We start from the raw sequence: 24712 nt of genomic DNA, 5'->3' as shown, positions 1-24712 counted from the left end.
GGCCATGAGACCCCTCATCTCATCCCCAGACCATAGTTTGGAATATGGTGGTCTGGATATAGTTTGATGCATTTCTTGCCACTATTAATTAATTAATTTATTTATTTATTTATTTTGAGACACGGTCTCAGTCTGTCACCCAGGCTGGAGTGCAGTGTCATGATCATGACTCACTGCAGGTTTGACCTCTAGGCTCAGGTAATCCTCCCACCTCAACCTCCCTAGTAGCTGGGACTACACCTTCCCACCACCACGCCCAGCTAATTTTCATATTTTTTGTAGAGATGGGGTTTCACCACGTTGCCCAAGCTGGTCTCAAACTCCTGGGCTCAAGTGATCCACCCACCTTGGCCTCCCAAAGTGCTAAGATTACAGGCGTGAGAAGTTTATGTTCTTTAAGTGATTTATATAAGTCCTTAAAATATCTAAGTTCATCATTTTTAGGCGTTTTTGAAATTTTGTTAGTTTAAAACATTTGATGTAAATGGCCTAAAAGAAGAGCCTATGTGAATGCTACTTAGCTGAGGCCTTTAGCTTCAGTATCTTTTAGCAGAGATTTTAAAAATATTGTTCACAATCAGAAGAAAAGTGAAGTCTGCAAAAAATACATAATGAAATTACTGAGCCAAGATGATTTGAGATTGTTAATAATAATAATAATAAATCCAGGGAAATGTATTACTCTTAAGCTAAGAAACATGTAAGGAAAAGGGAAAAATATCTTTCCAGTTAAATTTAGAAGCTTGCAATATCAGCTTACTGTTTAGTTGAACAGATAGTCTTGTCACTTGCATTCTTTACATTTAAACATTACATTTCTGTCTCCACCCTGGAGTGGAGATGTTGCTGCCTAAATAGTTCATGAGTTTTAAATTTGTACTATGAATTCTACTCTAAGTATAAAATACAGTGTGTATTAAGCACGTATACCTATGGTTTGTCCTCAACCATAAAGGGAGTCTGTCTAATTTCTATTCCAGATTGTTGCTCATTTTATTAATATCTCTTCAACAAAACCTCCACTAATCTAAGCTATATTTTGAAATCTTTCTGTTCGTACTAATGAACAGAATTAGTAAACTATATATTAAGTTTACTTGGACATTTAGGGGGTTAATACATACAGTAAAGATACTTTTTATTTTTCATATTGAAGGTAATGAAAAATAGACTGTTATTTATTTGCGGAGCTTTTACTAAAACTCAGACTATTCTGTATCATAAAGGATAAATATTCAACATCTTATGGCCCGTTTTAATGGGCCATAACATGGTTTGTTTTTTCAGAAGGGGCAAAATTATTCATTATTAATTATACTTACTACAAGTGTAAAACATATCTCATCCTATTTCAAATATTGTTGCCAAATAATTTGTATATTTCCAATTACATGCCCTTTCAAAATGCTTTGCCTTAAAAAAGCTTATGATTAGTTTGTGAGAACCGGGTCATCTGATAATGAGATCAGGCATAAACTGGTTATAACTCAGCCCCTCAGCCCTCAAAACATTAAATTTACTATTTTCTCTTTCTTTCTTTCTTTCTTTCTTTCTTTCTTTCTTTCTTTCTTTCTTTCTTTCTTTCTTTCTTTCTTTCTTTCTCTTTCTTTCTTTCCTTTCTTTCTTTCTTTCCTTTCTTTCTTTTCTTTCTTTCTTTCTTTCTTTCTTTCTTTCTTTCTTTCTTTCTTTCTTTCTTTTCTTTCCTTCCTTCCTTCCTTCCTTCTTTCTTTCTTTCTCTTTCTTTCTTTCTTTCTCTTTCTTTCTTTCTTTCTTTCTTTCTTTCTTTCTTTCTTTCTTTCTTTCTTTCTTTCTTTCTTTCTTTCTTTCTTTCTTTCCTTTCTTCCTTTCTTTCCCTCCCTCCCTCCCTCCCTCCCTCCCTCCCTCCCTCCCTTCCTTCCTTCCTTCCTTCCTTCCTTCCTTCCTTCCTTCCTTCCTTCCTTCCTTCCTTCCTTCCTTCCTTCCTTCCTTCCTTCCTTCCTTCCTTCTTTCCGATGGAGTCTCACTCTGTTGCCCAGGCTGGAGTGCAGTAGTATGATCTCGGCTCACTGCAGCCTCCACCTCCCGGGTTCAAATGCTTCTCCTGCCTTAGCCTCTTGAGTAGGTGGGATTACAGGCACATGTCATCACACCTGGCTATTTTTTATGTTTTTAGTAGAGATGGCGTTTTGCCATGTTGTCCAGGCTGGTCTTGAACACCTGACCTCAAGTCAGGGATCCACCCGCCTCAGCCTCCCAAAGTGCTAGGATTACAGGCGTGAGCCACAGCACCTGGCCTAAATGTACTATTTTCCATATTATAATAATGGTTAAAATATTAGAGTTAAGATTAATTTTTGAGCAGGTGTACTTTTATAACAAACATTTGCTATTTGTTGATTCATTTATTAGATTAAATCAATGTCATTTATCCATATTTCCTCTTTACATTCTTTCATCAACTCTGTCCCAACTTTTAAATGTAGGTGTCTTTGCTTGTCAAATCAAGTTTTGTAGACCAGAGTACAGATTCCCTTCCCTTACTAAGTCTAGAGTGGAATTTTTCTATTCTTTTTTTCTTCATCCCAATTTAAATGACTGTTCTGTTTTGAACATTACTAAGCTCTTACTCCTTGCCCCTTCTTTGGCAAGTATTTTAGATAGACCTTTTAAGCAGACATTCTGGGATGACCCCTACCAGCCCGTTGTGTTCCCTGTTTAGGAGTTCCTGTCCTTCCAGTGTTGTTAATGATTGGCATGAGGAGGCTGCTCATAGACTAACATCTTTATTAATGAAGCTCGTGATCTTTTGAGAATGTGCTAAAATTTTGGTATAAGAAAAAAAATTGACATAATGCCTACTTTGTGTAATTTAAAAGATAAAACTATTGATTTTCTAAGAGATTCTTTGTCATTTATTACACCAGTAGTGCATGCTAAAGAAATAATAGCATCTTACAGTCACTCTTATTAGAAGTAAACTACTACTTGAATGTACGAAGTTCAAATACTCAAATATTGCAACAATAAAATTCATAAGACCTTATTTGCTATTCTGTTATCTCATTATATTTTCTTGTCTATAAAGGATAGGAGGTTTTGAAACTTGAAAAGTAAATAATTTTATACCTACTTTGAGAATAAGAAAAAGTATGTGTTTCTCTTTTCCCACCTGAAAAAGTGAATGTGTCAATAGTCACTCACCATTTAAGAGTCCTGTACTTATTTTATAATTCATAAATACGAAATCTCTTCCAATAGAAGGTGGAAAATGTCAGACTTCTCTGGACATCAAAGGATCATAAGGCATGTAATTTAGCAACAGAGTTTAGAGAGAGGAATGTGATAATGGGCGACCACCTTGATCCTCAGTCTTTATTAGCCTTTGTAATGCTGTGGCCAAGTCAGCCCCTCAAGGAGAGAGCCAGTGTAGCACATCAACAATGGTTACAGGGTGTGACAGGAGTATCTGCAACTGGGCTAAAATTCTCAGTTGCATAGAGATGCAACATCCATCATAGAGATGTTAAGTAAGACAAGATGAAACTGCTGAAACTTGACCTGTACTGATAGGAGACAATATAAGCACCCTGGCAACAGCATTCTATTTTCCAGGCAACTTGGCTATGTTCTTATAAGAGCCCACATATGTTTTCCAATCTTGTACCTCTGAGCATCTATTCATATGGATCCCTTACTTGCATCCCTATCCTCGATTCCCATTTCCATCTAATGGAATCTGACCCATTTGTTAAAGCCCAGGTTAGATAGTGCCCTCCGTGCTCTCTGTTCTCATATGCTTCTTTTATTGCCTTTATCTCAAAAGCTTCACGCCCATCCTACCCCCAACTCCCACTTTATACTGTTGTAGTTGTCTTTTTCCCTCATGAGATTCTAAGAGCCTTTGGGCATCTGCTTATTCACCTTTTTATACTCATAGTGTCTAGTACAATGTATTTAATGTAGTAGTTAATAAGACATATCTGTTGGATTGAATTAACTATGAATCAAGTCACCAAGAGTTTATTATATACTTAATATTTGCTTACCTAATACAGATCCAGAACTGAGTATCCCTTTCAGTATCACCAGGGCTGTCTCTAGGAGAAGCCTAAGACTCCCTTTGCCTCCCCTTTCCCAACCCCCCCCCCCCCCACCACCCCATTCTAACTGTCTCCATTCAGCTCAAGGAAGAGCAGGGCTGCTGTGATCTGTCCTACAAGGTACGGTGGTTCTAGTGGTGGGGTTCCCTGTCTTTAGATTGTCTTTTGACCTCTCAGGAGATTTTAGTAGTAAAATGTCACCCTGGATTTGCTCCCTATGGGAAGAATCCTTACTCGTCTCTCCCTTTCCTTTTACTTGCCAGTAAGGAAACAGTAAGACTGTTCTCCCTGGAGAGATAACTGTGCTATCTGTAAGCTCACCTCTGATTTTTGTTAGCTGTTGAGATGCTGAGGGCAGGTCCAGGAGCAGTCCTCAATTAGAAATTGTTGGATTGGCCAAGTGCGGTTTGCTCATGCCTGTAATCCCAACACTTTGGGAGGCCAAGGCAGGAAGATTACTTGAGCCCAGGAGCTTGAGACCAGCCTGGGCAACATAGTGAGACCGCATCTCTATTTTTAAAATTTTTTAAATAAACAAATAGACAAAGTGGAAGATTATACAAGCTCTACTATAAAGTTTTAGAGAAACTTCTTCTAGTTTGCTATTTCTCCTACCTCTATTCTAGATGAAAGGACTGACTATTTGTATGCTGTTGTATAGCTCATTGGAGAATGTATTACAGTCTGGAACCAAATTCCTGACTTGTAATAGAGTATCCCTTTATCCTGTTTTATGTTTAATACATAGTTTGCACTGGGAGCTCTTCAACTGAGAGGGGGCTGATCTAGGACGTTTGGTGTCTGAGACTTACCTGTTCCATAGCCATTTGTTTATATCTGTAAATCTCTATCACTATGTCTATTTTGAAATAATTTACCTAAGGCAGAACCCACTGAAGACTGTGTAACTATCCTATTGGACAGTCATAATTCATGCATATGTAAAAATAAAGAAAAATGGTTTTCCATTTATATCAATCTGTAATATATTATTGTCAATGGACTGTCTTTTGTGTGTGTGTTTGTGTGTGTATGGAGTTTCTCTCTTGTCACCCAGGTGAGAGTGCAGCGGGGCAGTCTCAGCTCACTGCAACCTCTGCCTCCTGGGTTCAAGTAATTCTCCCTGCCTCAGCCTCCTGAGTAGCTGGGATTACAAGTACCTGCCATCATGCCTGGCTAATTTTTGTATTTTTAGTAGAGATGGGGTTTTGCTATGTTGGCCACGCTTGTCTCAAACTTCTGACCTCATCGCCTTGGTCTCCCAAAGTTCTGGGATTACAGCTGTGAGCCACCACGCCCAGCCTCCATGGATTGTTTTCACGGACAATCTTATCTCCACTAAGGCTGTTCATGATCTACTTTGTTGCCTTAACAAGAATCAGATTTTCTAACTATGTTGAATGCTTTTCAATTTCTTCAGCATTCTGTTTTATGCTCTAACTCACCTACATATATTTGCATATGTTGTTTTTCCCACCTTAAATAGCTTCACCAGATTCTTAACTTGAACTCTACTAGCCTTTCAACACTCAGTTCTGGCATACATGGTCTGGGAAGATAATTTTTCCGTGCCCCACCCTCCATTTCCCTGCCAGTAATTCCCCATACCTTCACACACACACGTGTTTATGCAAACGCAAATCTTCCTCTTTGCATTAATTGACTCTTGTCCATACATCCATCACAAAACTTATCACATTCTACTTGTGTTTATTGTCCCATTTCATACTGCTACTAGAAGGTGAATTCCTTTCGGGTATACTGCATCTTCCATCATTATACCACTGTATTTTTCTTTTCTTCTTCTTTTAAATTTTTTTGAGACAAGGTCTTACTGTCACCCAGGCTGGAGTGCAGTGGCACAATCTCGGCTTACTGCAGCCTCAACCTCCAGGTTCAAGCAATCCTCCTGCCTTAGCCTCCCAAGTAGCTGGGACTATAGGTGCACAACACCACACCTGGCTAATTTTTAAAAATTTTTATTAAAGAAGAGTTCTCACTTTGTTGCCCAGGCTGATGTTGATCTCCTGGCCTCAAGTGATCCTCCCACCTTGGCTTTCCAATGTGCTGGGATTACAGGCATGAGCCACCCTGACCGGCCCTGTGTTTTTCAAAGTGCCTAGTACATAAATTTATTTCATTTAAGAGTTGGTCCATGAGGCGGGGTGTGGTGACTCACACCTGTAATCCCAGCACTTTGGGAGGCCGAGGTGGGCTGATCACAAGGTCAAGAGATCAAGACCATCCTGGCCAACATGGTGACACCTCGTCTCTACTAAAAATACAAAAATTAGCTGGGCATGGTGACGTGTGTCTGTAGTCCCAGCTACTTGGGAGGCTGAGGCAGGAGAATCGCTTGAACCCAGTATGCAGAGGTTACCTTGAGCCGAGATTACACCACTGCACTCTAGCCTGGTAACAGAGCGTGACTCCGTCTCAAAAAAATGTTCAATGAATAATATTTAGATAATAGAGAAATCAGTGTTAGTTGGAGTGGTAGATTAGGCACCTGGGACAGCTGGATGTTAAAGTGGATTTTGAAAGAGGAGTAGTGCATGGATCAGCATTTCAGGAGGAAGAGCATGAACAAAGGCATAGGGGTAGGATGGGAGAAGAAAGGCAAATGACATCAAGAGAACAGCAGGTAGGGAGTGGTTGAACATCCTGAAGAGATCAAGTGCATTAGAAAAAGCCTGAAGGCTAGGTTGGAGAATTTAGGCTTGATTCAATAGGCAACAGAGGTTCATAATTTGAAGATTTCAATTATCTGACAGTGAAATAAATGCACTGATGGAAAACCTAGAGTTATGTGTAACAATAGTAGGACTTTAAGAAAAGGTGAAAAATTAAAGAGAGTTATAAGGCAGAAAAACAATAAATGTAATTTGTTAGTGTCCTTATTTGGAAAATACATATATGTATATAATAATAAAATAATATTACATGTACTCAGTGTACAAAGACTATAATATATTTACAATGGACCTATTTTCCTGGAAGCTAATTAACTATTTTTAATTTTCGCTTCCTGAGACCTCTACCAATTCTTCCGTAACTGCCCAGACATTCAAGTTGTTACTTGTTTGTATATACCACTATATCTCTACATTGCTTTCAAGAATTTTTGCCAGATCTATGTCTTTGATAAGATTGTAAAAAAAAAAAAAACCAGGTAAATACATGTTACTTTTCTTTAACATGAAGTTCAGTTGATTGAAAAGTACTCACTCTAAGCATAAGCACAACTGAATACATATTAAAAACTGGTAAAAGAACATAGTTTTAAAGTAATTGATAATTACGTAACATTTTATTATAAACCAAAGTGATTTTTTTCAATGTTAGTAGCTATTTATACTTTATAGAGCAAATCTGATTTGAGAATTAAATTTTTTTCCTAATTTGAAGATAAATGTTATTTAAAGATTATAAAATATCTAAATATTTTTGAATATACATACATGCACATATATATGTACAATTAAGAATATGCATATGTATTACTTTCATGAAACATGATGGCTAAATGAAAGTAGAGTTAATTCATGAGCAGGGAAGTACCCGGTCTCCCAGCCTTGTTTCAGCCATCCATTCCCTTGAGAAGGCAAATTTTGTTCAGACACAAAAGAAAAATGTACTATTAAAATGCAATTCAGAAGTGATAAAAACTGGAAGTGCAGCAGCCGGCTCACAGCACCTCCTTTGTATACTCAGGGACATTGGGGCCACATTAATTTTTTTGTGTGTGATGTCCATCCCATGTGCAAATTAGCACTGGAAGGACCATAATCTATCTTATATGAGAGCTCTTTTCCCAAGTGCTTATGTAATACATGCTTCTGTAACTTTGTATAATTCAAAGTTCTGTATTCTGTTTATTTTTTATTTTAAATAGTGTTAGAAAATACTTTCTTTGGAAAATATTAAGAATTTTAAAATAAATATTAAAAAGAAATTGCAGAGAAGTGTTAAAATTGATGAAAGAATGCTACTTTTTCTAAGTTTATTAAATGACAAAAATAATAATTTTCAGTTGAATTTAGATTTTTAAAAACACCTTTCTTTATCTTAACTGAATGAGATCATCTATATGAAAATTTGGCATATAGTAATGGCTCAATAAATATATGTTGAACCTCAACTTTTTTTTAAAGTCTGAATTTCAGAATATTTTTCTTAGGAGAATATTTTATTTTGCTATATATAGTTTCTATTTCCCAGAGCTTCCACTTTTCTCTAAATGTTTCTTTTATTTAAAAGCCTTCCAACTTTTATTTCATTAATACCATGTCTCCTTTGATTATATGTGTTAAAAATTTCTGAATTTACTCCTTTTTGCTGCATCATGATGTCTGTTTCCTCTAGCTTATTCCTTATGTTTGGATTTGTGTCCTTCTTCCACATTGATTATTTTCCCACTAGTAAACCATTCTTAAGTTTATATTAAAAGGGAAAATGTAAAAATTAGATTAGAAACTCTAAGGGTGTAAAAGAGTGACTTTTTGATAGATTTTATTATACTCTGATACACCCTTTTAATTAAAACATCCCCAAATTGTTGATATTTGAACTTGTTTCTCTAAGAACTGTCACGTCTTTTCAGAAGATGCAATCAGTCTTCTGAAGGATATAAGTCCAAGCTGCCAGTGCACTTAAGAGACGAGCAAGGAAAGAGTTCAATGGCCAGTCTTTGGATTAAAATCTACATATTCCATTTGATGCCTCCCCTTAGCCTTCCTCAGTACCTGCTTTCCTTGAGACTAGAGCTTTTTGGTGTAAATTTTTTCTGAGAATAGGCTTTTATGGATACATGGACTGGGACATGGACCTGGGGATTTCATTGCTTCTTACATAAGCTTTCAGCTGTTTTCAGCTTCATTCCTTCTCTCACTTTCTGGAATAATTGTAGATTTATTTCCCGAGCTTTTCCCTGGTTCTGCAGGACAAATTGCCCTGCTTCTCTTTGACATCTCATTCTTCTGGCACCTAGATTTCAGTTTTCTTGACTCTTTTGTGTCATTTATGAATTTTCTATCTTCCTTCCACCTGCTAAAAATTAATTGGTATTTTCAATTGCTCTTTCTTATTTTCTGTCCTATTTCTTCTTATAGGTTTATAACTTTAAAAAAAATTAATTACTCTTATTTCAGTGTGTTTTGGTGAGGGATCTGGGTTACACTGAAAACATATCACCATCTTAGATGTTCTGTGAGAGTTTATATGGGTTTTAAAAGTTTGGTCTTTTCTGTTGATCATAAAAATACGTAAAGTAATAATGATGATAATGATAATGGTTGCTGCAACAAGTTCTTTCAATTTTTACATCTGCTTTTAGCACCGACATTATTTATTGGACACAATCTTTTCAGCCTCCATGTTAAATACCTTACATAAATTAAGTTGTTCATTCATTGTGATAACCCTATATGGAAGTCAAGGCTCATTCAGGTAACTTGCATAGGGTAATACAGCTAGCAAAGCAATGCTAAGGTGTGGTTACAGGTCTGGGTGACTTGAAGGCCCCATTATTCGTAACTGCTACTGCTACCAATAATGCCACCATTATTCAAGTGACTTAAAATTGAAGAAAGCCTACTTCAGTGAAAATTGACTGTACTGACTATCCTTTTGATTTAGGGATACTATTTTAAAATTAAGAACATTTTCATTTATGTGATGAATTTTGAGTTTTTTGGCATAATTAATTCATAAGTGTATTATTTAGCATTATCTCTATAGAAAATACTTGAGACTCACAAAAATTCTGTGAAGAACATTTTAGTATCTCCATTTGCAGAATAGAAAATAAATATTAATAGAAGTAATTAACACAGGTAATCAATGGCAGAGGTTGAAATGGAATCTAGGTATTCTGATTCTAAATCATGTATTATTTTCACTGTACTATAGTACTTCTCCTTATTTTAAAAATCAAGTGTCTCTAAAAATCAAGTTAAGAATAGCTCCTAAATATTTCTTTCAGGTTTTTGCCATTTTCTTCATACCATAAAAATGAAAAGTACATCCCATCAATGCATTTATCAAGCAAATATTGTCCTATTTCTCACAAAGAACAATTCCGAAGTGAAAATCCTAAGAAATGGATCTGTGACAAGGTGAGTTAACAAAACATTTTAAAAAGTTATTCCTTTTTAAAAGCTAGAAATATACATTAATTAGAGCAAGTATAAATATTCTTATTACAATTAAGACCTTTATGGTAACAAAATTATTTATAGACAGCTGTTTTAGGTACAGATGGTGCTGCTGACCTATGTAAGATTTTTTTTTTTCAGTATTGTATTCTTAAGTTTTATGACTTAGCTATAACTTAGCTGCCCGAGGGTCAAAGGCATGGATCACTGGCATTGGCATATGACCAGGGTGAGGGCTTGAGTATGAGGTCACAGAATGGAGTTAAGCTAATTCTCGGGCATGGAGATCAGGGCTTGTTTGCTCTCTCTCAATCTATGTATGTATGTTTATAGATAGCTAAATAAAGAAGGGGGGAGAGAAGACATGCATTATATAAAACATGATGTATAACATACATTTAACATGCATATATGTATATGTGCAACTCCTGAGTGTCATATGCACTTTCATAACAGGTACAGCACGTATATGTGGCACTTGTGTGATATATTAGTCTGTACTCAGGCTGCCACAACAAAGTACCATAGACTGTGTAGCTTCAACCACAGACATTTATTTTCTTACAATTCTGGAGGCTGGAAGTCTGAGTAAACTGCCAACATAGTTTCTGGTGAGGCCTTTCTTCCTGGCTTGTAGGCAGCTACCATCTGCCTGTTTGCTCATATAACCTCTTCTTTCTGGGCAGAGAGAGGGCAGGCTCTCTGTGTCTCTCCCTGTAAGGGCACTAATCCCAAGAGACCAGGACCCTCCCTTCATGACCTTATTTAACCTTAATCACCTCCTTACAGGTTCTGTTTCTAATACAGTCACATTACAGGTTAGAGATTCAACATGAATTCTGGGGAAACAGAATTCATTTCATAGCCTTCCATTCCTGGCCCCCAAAACTCATGCACTCTTGAATGCAAATACATTCTTTCCATCTCAAAAGCCACAAGAATCTTAATATATTTAGTACTCGCTCTAAACTCTGAAGTCATATCTAAATCATAGGAACATGACAAGGATGCCCACTTTTTTTTCTTTTTTTTTTTTCTTTTTTGAGATGAAGTCTCGCTCTGTCACCCAGGCTGGAGTGCAATGGTGCAATCTTGACTCACTACAACCTCCGCCCCCCGGATTCAAGCAATTCTCCTGCCTCAGCCTCCCAAGTAGCTGAAACTACAGGCACATGCCACCACCCCTGGCTAATTTTTTTGTATTTTTAATAGAGACGGGGTTTCACCATATTAGCCATGATGGTCTCCTTCCCCTGACCTTGTGATCTACCGGCCTCATCCTCCCAAAGTTCTGGGATTACAGGCATGAGCCACCGTACCCGGCCTCAAGGATGCCCAGTCTTACAACTACTATTCAGTAGAGTACTAGAAGTCCTAGCCAGAGCAGTTAGGCAAGAGAAAGAAAGAAAAGGCATCCACACTGGAAAGGAAGATGTAAAATTGTCTGTTTGCAGATGACGTGATCTTAAATATTAAAAACCCTAAATACTCCACACCGAAGTCTATTAGAACTAATAAACAAATGCAATAAGGTTTCAGGATACAAAATTAACATACAAATATTAGTAGCATTTCCATACACTAACAATGAACTGTCCCAAAAAGAAATCAAGATAGTAACCCCATATAGGAATAACTAAAGAAGTAAAAGATCTGTACATTGAAAACTATAAAATACTGATGACATAAATTAAAGAAGACACAAATAAATGGAAAGGTATTCTGTGTTCATGAACTGGAAGAATTTAATATTGTTAAAATGTCCATCTAAACAAAGTGATCTATTGAGTCAATGCAATCCCTATCAAAATCCCAATGTCATTTTTCACAGAAACAGAAAAAATAATCCTTGACCAGGCTGGGTGGCTCATGCCTGTAATCCCAGCACTTTGGGAGGCCAAGGTGGGCAGATCACTTGAGATCAGGAGTTCGAGACCAGCATGGCCAACATGGTGAAACCCTGCCTCTACTAATAATACAAAATGTAGCCAGGTGTGGTGGTGCCACAGCACTCCAGCCTGGGTGAAAAAGTAAGACTCTGTCTCAAAAGAGAAAAAACAAAAAAGAAGAAGAAAAGGAAAAACAATCCTAAAATTCCTGAACCACAAAAGACCCTGAACAGCCAAAGCAGTCTTGACCAAAAAGACTAAAGATGTAAGGATCACACTACCTGATTTCAAATTATATTACAAAGTCATAGTAATCAATACAACATGTTCCTGGGATAAAAAATAGAATAGGATACAGAACCCAGAAATAAATGCACACATTTATGCCCAATTGATCTTTGACAAAGGTGCCAAATACACACAATGGGGACAGGATGGTCTCTTCAACAAACGGTGATGAGAAAACTGTATATCCACATGCAGAAGAATGAAAGTGAATCCTTATCTCACACTATATGCAAATACCAACTAAAACTAGATTAAGACCTGAAACTGTAAAACTACTAGAAGGAAATATAGGGAAAAAGCTTCTTGACATTGGTCTAAGCAATTATTTTTTGGATATGACCCCAAAAGTATAGGCAACAAAAGCAAAAATAGACAAATAGAATTGAATCAAACCAAAAAGCTTTGCACAGCAAAGGAAATGATCAACAGCGTAAGGAGACAAACTATGAAATAGGAAAAAAATATTTGCAAACCATACAAATTGATAGAGTTAATATCTGAAATATATAAGGAACTCATACAGCTCAATAGCAAGAAAACAAATAACCTCTTTTAAAAATGGGCAAAAGAATGGAATAGACATTTCTCAAAAGAAGACATACAAATGGCCAACAAGTATATGAGAAGATGCTCAGCATCACTAATCATCAGGGAAATGCAAACAGAAACCACAATGAGATATAACTTTACACGTTAGAATGGCTATTTCCAAAAAGACAAAAGGTAACATATTGGCAAGGATGTGGAGAAAATGGAATGCTTGTCCACTATTGGTGGGAATACAGATTAGAACAGTCATTATGGAAAATGGTGGTTCTTCAAAAAATTAAAAATAGAACTACTGTACAATCCAGCAATCCTATTCCTGGGTATAGATTCAAAGGAAGTGAAATCAGTATATTGAAGAGATATCTGCAGCCCCATGTTTACTGCAGCATTTTCAAAATCACCAAGATATGGGATCAAATTATTCATTGAAGGATAAATGGATAAAGAAAATGCGCTAGATATACACATTGGAATACTATTCAGCTTTTAAAAAGAAGGACATTCTGTCATTTGTGATAACATGGATGAACCTGGAGGACCTTACACTAAATGAAATGTTAGGCACAGAAAGACAAATACTGCATGATCTCATTTATATGTGAAAACTGAAAAAAATCAAACTCAGAAGTACATAGTGGAATTGTGGTTACTAGGGACTTGAGGCAGGAGGTAGGGGTGAGAAATGAGAAGGAGATGATTTTCAGAAGGTACAAAGTTTCAATTAGGATGAATAGTTCTGGAGATCTATTATACAGCATGGTGACTAAAATTAATAATGTATTGTATACTTGAAAATGACTCAGAGCATAGATCTTAAATGTTCTTATCACAAAATAGAAATAACTGTGCTAAATGTTATGCATATGTTAATTAGCATGATTGTGGTAATCATTTCACAATGCATATGTATATCAGAACATTATGTTGTACACTGTAAATATATACAATTTTTACAAATGGTCAACAAGTATATGAGAAGATATTCTACATTACTAATCATCAGGAAAATGTAAATAGAAACCACAATGGCATGTAACCTCACACATGTTAGAATGGCTATTAACAAAAAGACAAAAGATAACATGTATTGGCAAGGATATGCTGTGTTCATGAACTGGAAGAATTTAATATTGTTAAAATGTCCATACAACCAAAGTAATCTGTTGAATCACTGCAGGTGTATTTAATTTGTTAGAATAGACATTCTAACAAATTAAATTTGTTATTTAATTTGTCAATTATACCTCAGTAAAGCTGTGGGAAAACAAACAAAGAACTACCAAGAAATACCATATAATCAGATACGGGTGAAACTTGCCTCATCCTCAGGTAAACTTCCTCTCTAGCTGTGAACCTGTGAAACCAGTCAAGTTATGTGCTTCCAAAATGCAATAAGAAGACACGCAAAGGGGAGATATTTCTACGCCAAAAGGGAAAAATTGGAAGAAAGGAATGGATGATGTGTCTCAGAGAAGTGTAAAACCTAACAATGCAAATTCTATTTGATGTTAAGACTTGAAAACAATACTTTTTGGTTCAATATTTTGCTCTCCAGTTCCTCTGGGATGGCAGGGTCACCCTGATGACTCTGTGGGTGAGGCAGAGTCTCTCTGCAAGGGCCCTGCCCACAAGGCTCCCTGTAAAGGTGGGTCCTGCCGTAGAGGCACTGAACAGGGTCATCCTGCCCCATGGAATCTGGAGAGGTGGCCCCACTCTTTGAAACCTAGAAGGAAACAGTCCTGCTCCCTGGGCCTCTTGTAGGAGTAGCAGCCCCAGTGATCTCTGAATCCCCTTAGGGGTCATTCTTCCCTTTGCTTGAATAGTGGTCCAGTCCTTGTAGAATTCAAGTGGTCCCACAATCTGCCTTAATTCTTTTCTGCTTTCTCTGCACCATTTACTTCAAACTCTTGGTGTCTTAGCTGGTGTAACCTCATCTCTGTTCCTGGTTTCTGTCAATAGAGCTGATGAAGTCCTTGAGTCCCAATATCTCTTTATCTGTTTATTAGTCAAGAATTTTTTTCTAGGCACTGGAAATATAAGATATTGTTTCTGCCATGTTATGTGTTTCCTTAGCAATGTGTTCCTACTCTAGCTCAAAACCCAGCACTCACAGACTGTTGTATGACATCATTTAAACTTAATCACCTTGTTAAAAGCTCTGTCTCCAATATATAGTCACATTGAGAGTTAGGCTTCAACACATGAGTGGGGGGGGGGGGGTGGGCTACAAAATTCAGTCTATACCACCTAACATACATGTTATATATGTAGCACACATACAGCATGGTGATTATAGTTAATAATGTATACTTGTATACAAACATACATATACATATTTATCTTTGTGCTGCACTTATAGATAGGGAAAAAAACTGAGTGGCACATATATACCATGGAATACTATACAGCCATAAAAAAGAATGAAGTCATGTCCTTTGCAGCAACATTGGTGTAGCTGGAGGCCATTATTCTAAGTGAATTAATGCAGACATAGAAAATCAAATTCTGCATGTTCTGACATATAAGTGGGAGCTAAACAATGAGTACACATGGACATAAAGATGGAAAAAATAGATACTGGGGTATCCAAAAGAGGGGAGGGAAGGAGGGAGGAATTGGGGCAAGGGTTGAAAAACTACGTATTGAGTGCTATGTTCAGCATTTGGGTGATGGGATCAATAAAAGTCCAAACCCCAGTATTAACACAATATATTCATATAACAAACCTGTGTATATGTACACCCTGAAATGAAAAAAAAAATCACATATAAAAGGAAACCTATTTTACTGTCTAAGGACATTCCTAAGAGAGTTTGCTTTTCTGAAAACATTTAGTGTAACTGTCATTACACTACATATTCTGCAAAATTTAAATATTATGGTTCATCATATTATGTTTTATATCTATAGCTTTTTAATTTAATTTTTGGCTTAGAATAAAACTTTCAATAGATCCGAATGAACAGGATAATGTATATGTATATTCCTTGCCCATATTATAATTCAATAAGAGCTTCAGAATTAAGAACATTAGTCAGAAAACATGATATATAAAGGAAGAAAGAAAACAAATATTTCTTATCTGATTTCAAAATATTTTTTACCTTTTAAATAAAAATGTCTGAATTGGGAAAACCTGTCTTGGACTATAAGAGATGAAAAGGGAAAGTTTTTACTATGCATTTAACCTGTTACTCCTTGTAGGGAGAAAATATAATTTCTTTTCTTTCCCTCATAGATTCTTAGGTGAGATATTTTCCTGAAAAGTCAGATTAACAAAGAAAAACTCAGTCAAATTGTATTAACACATGCCATACCCATCACGTGGAAGAGACCTCAGTTCAAAAGTATTTCTCTCTCAAAGCAGTGGCATGGGGCCTTGCATAAATAGTACTTTAATAAAGAGCTCTACATTCTATATAGTGACAAAACAAATAGTGTATCTCCACACTTCCAAAATGCAGGAAAATGTGGGAAGATACATTCATGGAACGAACAAAGTCTCCTCCCGGATCTTCTGGCGCCACTGTCTCTGAGCTCTATGTCTGAGCTGATAAGCAAATGTCATAAAAGTGCCTGCCTTTAGGTGGGAAAGGCAAAGGGGAAGGGCAGAATGTGCCCCTGCATTTTAACCTTCTTTAGCTCTGTGATCCCCAGTGTTTCAGAGAGGAATATTTCGATTTCCTTCACTAACAATTAAAACACACACACACACACACATATCTTAGAATTTACACAAAATGAGTGACTTTCTGGAAAAGGATTGGGGCCACTAGAAAGGGTATGGATTCCACATATTACCAGACCTAATAATTCTATTAATAGTCTATCAGTGAGGATTCATTCCTTTGCATACTGCCTCCTTCCTAAAGGGATTTAAGGCATCTTTCTAAAAGTAAAATACAAATAAAAATACAAAAATTAGCAGCTGGGCATGGTGATGCGTGCCTGTAGTCCTAGCTACTCGGGAGGCTGAGGCAGGAGAATCGCTTGAACCTGGGAAGCAGAGGTTGCAGTGAGCCGCAATCGCACCACTGCACTCCAGTCTGGCGACAGAGCGAGACTGTCTCAAAAAATAAAAATAAATAATTAAATAAAAGTAAAATGCAATAAGGGTCATATTACTAAAATGAGGATATAGGGAAATGATCTAAGATGAAAATAGTTTATATGCCTGCAACATAAAGGGAAAGCATCACTGTGGTGGTGATTTAAGAATTTCAGCTTCCTGATGTCCAACATAAAAAGGAAGACAAAAGTCACAGATGGATCTTCCTTTCTCAAAAGGAAGAAATGTTAGACCCAAAAGAAAAGCAAGGTGTTTCTTTACTAAACTCTAAGAAACATTCTTTTTTAAAGGACATTATAAATATGGGATTGCCAAGGGGTGAGACATGCTGGAAAGTAAATTGGATACTTCAGAAAGTAATTTTTTTTTTGGCAGCTACTAAGACATCGTAATTAAAAATGGCCTTCGAAAACGCTAGTAATTCAAAGGCATAAAGAATGTATACAGTGAGTTGTTTGACCTAGTTCACCCTTAGAACTGATCGACAAACCTAAATGTTGATGATAATATCTGTCTTGGTCTGTTTTGTTTTGCTATAACAGAATACCTGAGACTAAGTAATTTATAAGACAAGAGGCTTATTTAGCTCACGGTTCTGGAGTCTGAAAAGTACAATAAGACTGGTACTGGCATCTTCCTGGCTTCTGGTGAGGGCTTTTGTGCTGTGTCATAACATGGTGGAGAAGGTCAAAGGGGAAGGAGGCACACGAGGAGGCAAAACCCAAGAGGCGTACTGGATTTATAATAACCAAACCTTGAGGGAATTAATCCATCCTCTTAAGAATGTAATATAATCAGAGAGAACTCACTCACAACTACTAGAATGGCACCAAGCAATTCACGAGGGATCTGTTGCCATGACCCAAACACCTTCCACTAAGTTCCACCTCCCAAAACCACCACATTGGGGATCAAATTTCAACATGAGTTTTGGTGAGAACAAACTGAAGCCATAGCAATGTCATTTCATAAAATTCAACAATCAACTTGTTCTAGGCACATGTTTCTTTCTTTTTTTTAAATTATACTTTATGTTCTAGGGTACATGTGCACAACAGGCAGGTTTGTTACATATATATACATGTGCCATGTTGGTGTGCTGCACCCATTAACTCCTCATTTACATTAGATATATCTCCTAATGGTATCCCTCCCCACTCCCTCCACCCCACACCAGGCCCTGATGTGTGATGTTCCCCTTCCTGTGTCCAAGTGATCTCATTGTTCAATTCCCACCTATTAGTGAGAACATGCGGTGTTTGGCTTTCTGTTCTTGCGATAGTTTGCTGAGAATGATGGTTTCTAGCTGCATCCATGTCCCTACAAAGGACATGAACTCATCCTTTTTTATGGCTACGTAGTATTCCATAGTGTATATGTGCCACATTTTCTTAATTCAGTCTATCATTGACAGACATTTGGGTTGGTTCCAAGTCTTTGCTATTGTGAATTGTGCCGCAGTAAACATACGTGTACATGTGTCTTTATAGCAGCATGATTTATAATCCTTTGGGTATATACCCAGTAATGGGATGGCTGGGTCAAATGGCATTTCTAGTTTTAGATCCTTGAGGAATCGCCACACTGTCTTCCACAATGGTTGAACTAGTTTACAGTCCCACCACCAGTGTAAAAGTGTTCCCGTTTCTCCACATCCTCTCCAGCACCTGTTGTTTCCTGACTTTTTAATGATCGCCATTCTAACTGGTGTGAGATGGTATCTCATTGTGGTTTTGATTTGCATTTCTCTGATGTCCAGTGATGATGAGCATTTTTCATGTGTCTGTTGGCTGCAAATGTTTCTAACTGATATGCAACCATTCAGAATGTAAGCTAAATATGCTTTTTAACTATTTATCTAATTTCATATTTTAAACATGTGTAATGTGATCTGTATCTCATTTTCTATTTGACATAAACATTTGTTGCTGTTATACCATCTCATCGTTCTATTTAATTCAAGGAGGTGTTCATTTCTTTAAAATATAAATGACTTGTGACATGAAGCTGCTTCAGAGTAAGATATGTTCTTGTGCAAAATGTGTTTCCTAAAATAATGTACTTCCTTTTGGTTTTATGCAACAGATTCACTTCATATATTCTGATGTATTTTTCGAGAATATGCATTTACCTAACCATAAAGTAAGCAACTTTATGGAAATATAGAAATTTTTGGATATGCAGTAAAAAGAAAAGTAATATATTTTGTTACTCTGGAGAAATAATTTTATGCCTCCATATACTTTTAAAAAGCATACATACTTAAGGAAAATAATCACACATAATTATTCTTGTTGTCCCTGTGTATTAGTCTGTTTTCACACTGTGATAAAGAAACTACCCGGCCAAGGTGGGTGGATCACAAGGTCAGGAGTTCGAGACCAGCCTGGCCAACATGGTGAAACCCCGTCTCTACTAAAGATACAAAAATTAAATGGGTGTGGTAGCACACACCTGTAATCCAAGCTACTCGGGAGGCTGATGCAAGAGAATCGCTTGAATCCAGGAGGCGAAGGTTGCAGTGAGCCGAGACCACCCCATTGCACGTCAGCCTGGGTGACAGAGTGAGACTCTGTCTTAAAAGAAAAGAAAGGAAGGAAGGAAGGAACGAACTACCTGAGAACCTGAGACTGGGTAATTTTTAAAAGAAAGAGGTTTAATGGACTCACAGTTCTGCATGACCGGGGAAGCCTTAGGAAACTCACAATCATGGCAGATGGTAGAAAGTGAAGGGGAAGCAAGGCATATCTTTCATGGCAGCAGCTGAGAGAGAAGAGTACAAGGGGGAACTGCCAAATACTTTCTTAAAACAATCAGATCTCATGAAAACTCACTGTCACAAGCACAGCATGGGGGATACCACCCCTATAATCCAATCACCTCCTACCAGATCCCTCCCTTGACACATGAGGATTACAATTTTACATGAGATTTGGGTGGGGACACAGAGCCAAACCATATCACCCTAAAAATTAAAAGAAAAATTGTAGGTATTTTTATTTTTATTATTATTACTATTTTTTTTTTTTTTTTTTTTTTTTTTGAGATAGAGTCTTGCTCTGTTGCTGAGGCTGGAGTAGAGTGGTGCAATCTCAGTTCACTGCAACCTCCGCCTCCCAAGCTCAAGCGATTCTCATGCCTCAGCATCCGAAATAGCTGAGATTATGGGCATGCACCACCATGCCCAGCTAATTTTTGTATATTTTGTAGAGATGGGATTTTATCATGCCGGCCAGGCTGGTCTCGAACCCTTGGCCACAAGTGATCCATCAAGCCAAGGTTTCCAAAAGTGCTGGGATTACAGGCTTGAGCCACCACACCCAGAGATTGTAGGTATTCTTTAAATCATAATATATCATCAGCCCCTCTAACCCCATACAAAACCATGTAAAAAATTATTCAAAACAACTTTACATTTCTCCCTCCCTCCTTACCTTCCTTCCTTTTTTCTTCCTCCTTTCCTCCCTCCCTTCCTGATTTCTCCCCGTCTTCTTCTTATCTCTTAAAATAAACAACACCATTAAATAAACAAACTTACAAAAATTAGCTGGGCATGGTGGTGCACACCTGTAATCCCAGCTACTCAGGAGACTGAGGCAGGAGAAATGGTTGAACCTGGGATGCAGAGGTTGTAATGAACAGAGATTGGCAACAGGTTAGGCAACAGAGTGAGACTGTCTCAAAAAACAAAACAAAACAACAACAATGAAAACAAACAAACAAACAAAACTATGTCTCCGTGTGGTGGCTAGTACAATTTGTACAATACATAGGTAGTCCTTTTATTGGTTAAACATAAAATCTTAGAATTATTAGAAATACTTTATAATTTGATTTGATATTAAGCAACTTGGATGGGACTTGCATTCAATAGGTTGCTAAAATACTTTTATCTATACTTTTATAAAACTTTGTTTCTTGATATTGGAAATTTGAGGCTTCAATTTATTAATTATTGGTGGATTAGAGAAAATCTTAGGGAGACTAGATATGTCAGGTTCAAAATGTTGAAGAAAGAAAAGACTGCACTTTGGGAGGCTGAGGCGGGCAGATCACGAGGTCAGGAGATTGAGACCATCCTGGCTAACACGGTGAAACCCCGTCTCTACTAAAAATACAAAAAAATTAGCCAGGCGCGGTGGTGGGCGCCTGTAATCCTAGCTACTTGGGAGGCTGAGGCAGGAGAATGGCGTGAACCCAGGAGGTGGAGTTTGCAGTGAGTCGAGATCACGCCACTGCACTACAGCCTGGGTGACAGAGCTAGACTCCGTCTCGAAAAAAGAAAGAGGAGAGGGGAGGGGAGGGGAGGGGAGGGGAGGGGAGGGCTGACATGATCTTATCATTCTTCTGTGGCAAGATGGAGTTGAATGCAATAGATTGACTTTAGCCAAGAAAGCTCAAGCAAGTATATTTGACTTCTGTCCTTCACTCTTCCCATTATGTTTTAAGATTGTCTATGTAGAAATCTTTCATCCACTTATATTATTTTTAAACATAGAAGTCATACTTTTTGAATGATTTATTAACCAATTGTGTTAAAAGGTGTCAGTTGGCAGAAAATCAAAGGTAAGTAAATACTCTTCCTCTCATCACATTCATATGTATCAAATATTATTTACATTTTTGTTTTATTTTTAATGCTATTGAAATGAAGAACACTATACAAAGAAATCAGAGTCAGCAAATTTAAAGCAAATAATACTATTTTTTCTCAAAAATATGAAAGCAAATAATGAAAAGTAGCATACATATAGTTTTTGAAAGTGTGGAAATCAATAATAAGATAATGTGCATACCATATAATTTACTCATTTTTTTTAGTCTATTTGTAAACTGCCCAAGTTAAGTTGTTAGATTCTAAGTCTGTGTCTTAAATAGTCGAACCTTTTAAGATCAGGTAAATTCTTTGTATTTATAAATTCTTTATTGTGCTGATCTCCATATTTAAACTAGATGTGAAATTAAATAAGGAGAATCTACCAGTCACTATTAGTTTAATCTATTTGGGTAGATCTAAAAGAGTTGGACACTAAAAAATTCAGTGTACTAAAAACATCCTTTTGGTTGTCAAAACATTCACATATGTTCATATTTACTGAAGCAGAAATGATATTCTAAAGCCTTTATCTGAATTGGAATGAGTTTCCATAGGCATTTTAGACAACTGATTTTAATGGAACCATTTCATGTTTTCCCTTGTTTGCAAAATTCAGGAAGAGACTCTTTCAAGATGGTTCATGTTGATAGAGCTTTTCCTCATACATCTTATTACAGGTGAATTACAACAGTAGAGAAGTCCTTTTTTGTTATTTTCACATGCATTTTGGTCCTAAACAGGATTTTATAAGCTTCAAAGCATAAAAATATCCAGTACCCTAAAGAATTAATTTAGAGAACCTAAGCATATTGCACAGAACATAAAGTTGACCTTTACTGTCTACGGCTTTTGGAATGGAGTGGGATGTAGAACACATCATAGATTTAATGTGGCTCATCGTTGTCTGCAGAAACTTGGGTGGGACTGTGACTGCTTGCCCATTGCACCCGGTGATTGAATCTGCTGTCACCAGCATCCTGATAATAATGAACATTCAGCTTAACGACCGTGATTATGATTATCATAATTGATGTGCAAGTGCAGTGTGTGGGGATCATTACAGCTGAACTGTACAGCAGAGAAACATGCCTCAGTTATGGATAATTTTACTTTTATGCATTGATTGGGATAAAATATGCCTTTCTATTTAAACAGACCAGCTTCATATAATTTTAAGAATCTTTCCATACATGCTGATGGATGATTATGCACTGGCTGAAAAACAGCCCCTTACAGTTGTTTGTTTTGTGTTGTTTCATTTCATTAGCAAATGTAAACAATTAAATAATTAGGTGTAATTGAGGGAAAATACTTTGCTTATGAGGATGGCCTTCAATAATCAAATATTCAGTTTAAGTGTTTTTTCTCTCTCTCCCTCTTTGACAGTATATTAGACACTGAATTTCTTCAGTTTTCTTCCTCTGATTACCCTTGTTTAGTCTTTCTAAGGACAGTAGGCTTCAGGAAAAGTAAAAATTTACATGAATTTTTATTATAAATCTATAGATGCATTTGTATATGCATATATTTATATATGTATATGTATGCTCTAGACTATTATGCATTTCAGAAAATTGGGCAGAGCCAAATATCATATTGTATTACTTACTAAAATAATATTTAGCCTATAGAATACTTTAAATGCATTATGTTAAGATACATACATTTATGCTACCTTTGCTTTTTAATCTGGTTTGTTTCTGATCAATTTGATACATTGTTTAGTAATTTCCAACTATGCTTTTAAAAATGATACAACAGGGTTCCTGATTTGAATTTTAACTTGTGAATGGAAATAATATGTGCAATGATGTGTCTAAGCTTTTCAAAAGATTAGATCTGAGCATATTCGTTATAATCATTAACCTAAGGGCACAATTTGCATTTGATTCTAAAATATTTCATTTAAGTGATGAACAAACATAATGGAACAAATTTTTTACAAAGAAGCATGGTAAGCCATTTTTAAAAATCTTTAAATTTTGTAACTGCAATAAAGCATGAAACTGAGAGATCTCTCCATTAGATTATTAATAACTATACAGCTCTGAAGAGACTGTGGTTAACATTTCGTTCGGAGGTCTGTAAGATTTACACTACCCCAGGTAAGATGTTTGCCCTAGATATGCAGCTGTACACTGTGGTGGAGGACAAAATCTTTTTCTGACAGTGAGAGGTTTAATAGCTTGCCTATGAAATTTCCTTTCTGAAAGTTTTTAATCCCAATGTGATTCCTGAACTTTATGAAAAGTTTCTCCTGAAGTTTCTAAGTCTCAGGCCAGGTGCAATGGCTCAGTTCTGTAATCCCAGCACTTTGGGAGGCTGAGGCAGGAGGATTCCTTGAGCCTAGGAGTTTGAGACCAGCGTGGGCAATGTAGTGAGACCCTGTCTCCACAAAAAATTTCAAAATTTTCTAGGCATGCTAGCACATGTCTGTAGTTCCATCTACTTGAGAGGCTGATGTGGGAGGATTGTGTGAGCCCATGAGTTGGAGGCTGCAGTGAGCTATGATGGCACAATTGCACTCTAGCCTAGGTGACAGAGAAATATCTCATCTCTTAAAAAAATAAAATAAGAAGCTCGTAAGTCTCTAAAAATTCAACATATGCCAGTCTTCTCTGCATTGTTACTCATCTAGAATGAGAGTTAGATTCTTCATCTGACAAAGATCATAGAATGCGTTATCTCTGCATTTCTCTATAATTAAACTCTTAATCTTATGTTTTTAAATTTGAAGGCCTCAATTTACTTTTTTCTTGCTGTTGTAGGAAACTGGGCCAAGATATCAGTGTGAATTGTGGCCTCCATACCTACTGCCTTCATTCCGAAGTATAAGATTATTGCTTTAATATCTTTCTGTGACTTTCTGGTCTTGATTTGACTCAGACAAGAGGAGATTTTACTAGAATAAGGGGACCCCAAATGACTGGAAATATAAATAGGAAATATACATTATGCCTTAGAAAGAGGCCGACTTTGGTCTTAAGAATCGTAGAAGTACTTGAAATATAACATGAACACAAAAGTTAGCTAATAGTAGTTATTCAACTGTCCTTCTGGCTATATCAGGAGGTTTGGCATGGAGA

At 36.8% G+C, this 24712-nt stretch overlaps 1 protein-coding gene across 1 annotated transcript in view; it reads left to right on the top strand.

The window, feature by feature from the left end:
- Positions 1-24712, top strand: part of SPATA17 (spermatogenesis associated 17) — a 239005-nt gene that overhangs the window by 158349 nt on the left and 55944 nt on the right. The window contains exon 9 of the mRNA XM_007988425.3: positions 10063-10195. Within this exon, the coding sequence (XP_007986616.3) occupies positions 10063-10195 (133 nt within the window). The remainder of the gene's footprint in view (positions 1-10062; positions 10196-24712) is intronic.

This window comes from Chlorocebus sabaeus, chromosome 25 (genome assembly GCF_047675955.1).
Source record: "Chlorocebus sabaeus isolate Y175 chromosome 25, mChlSab1.0.hap1, whole genome shotgun sequence".
NCBI classification, from domain to species: Eukaryota; Metazoa; Chordata; class Mammalia; order Primates; family Cercopithecidae; genus Chlorocebus; species Chlorocebus sabaeus.
This window is presented reverse-complemented; position numbering and strand designations above follow the sequence as displayed.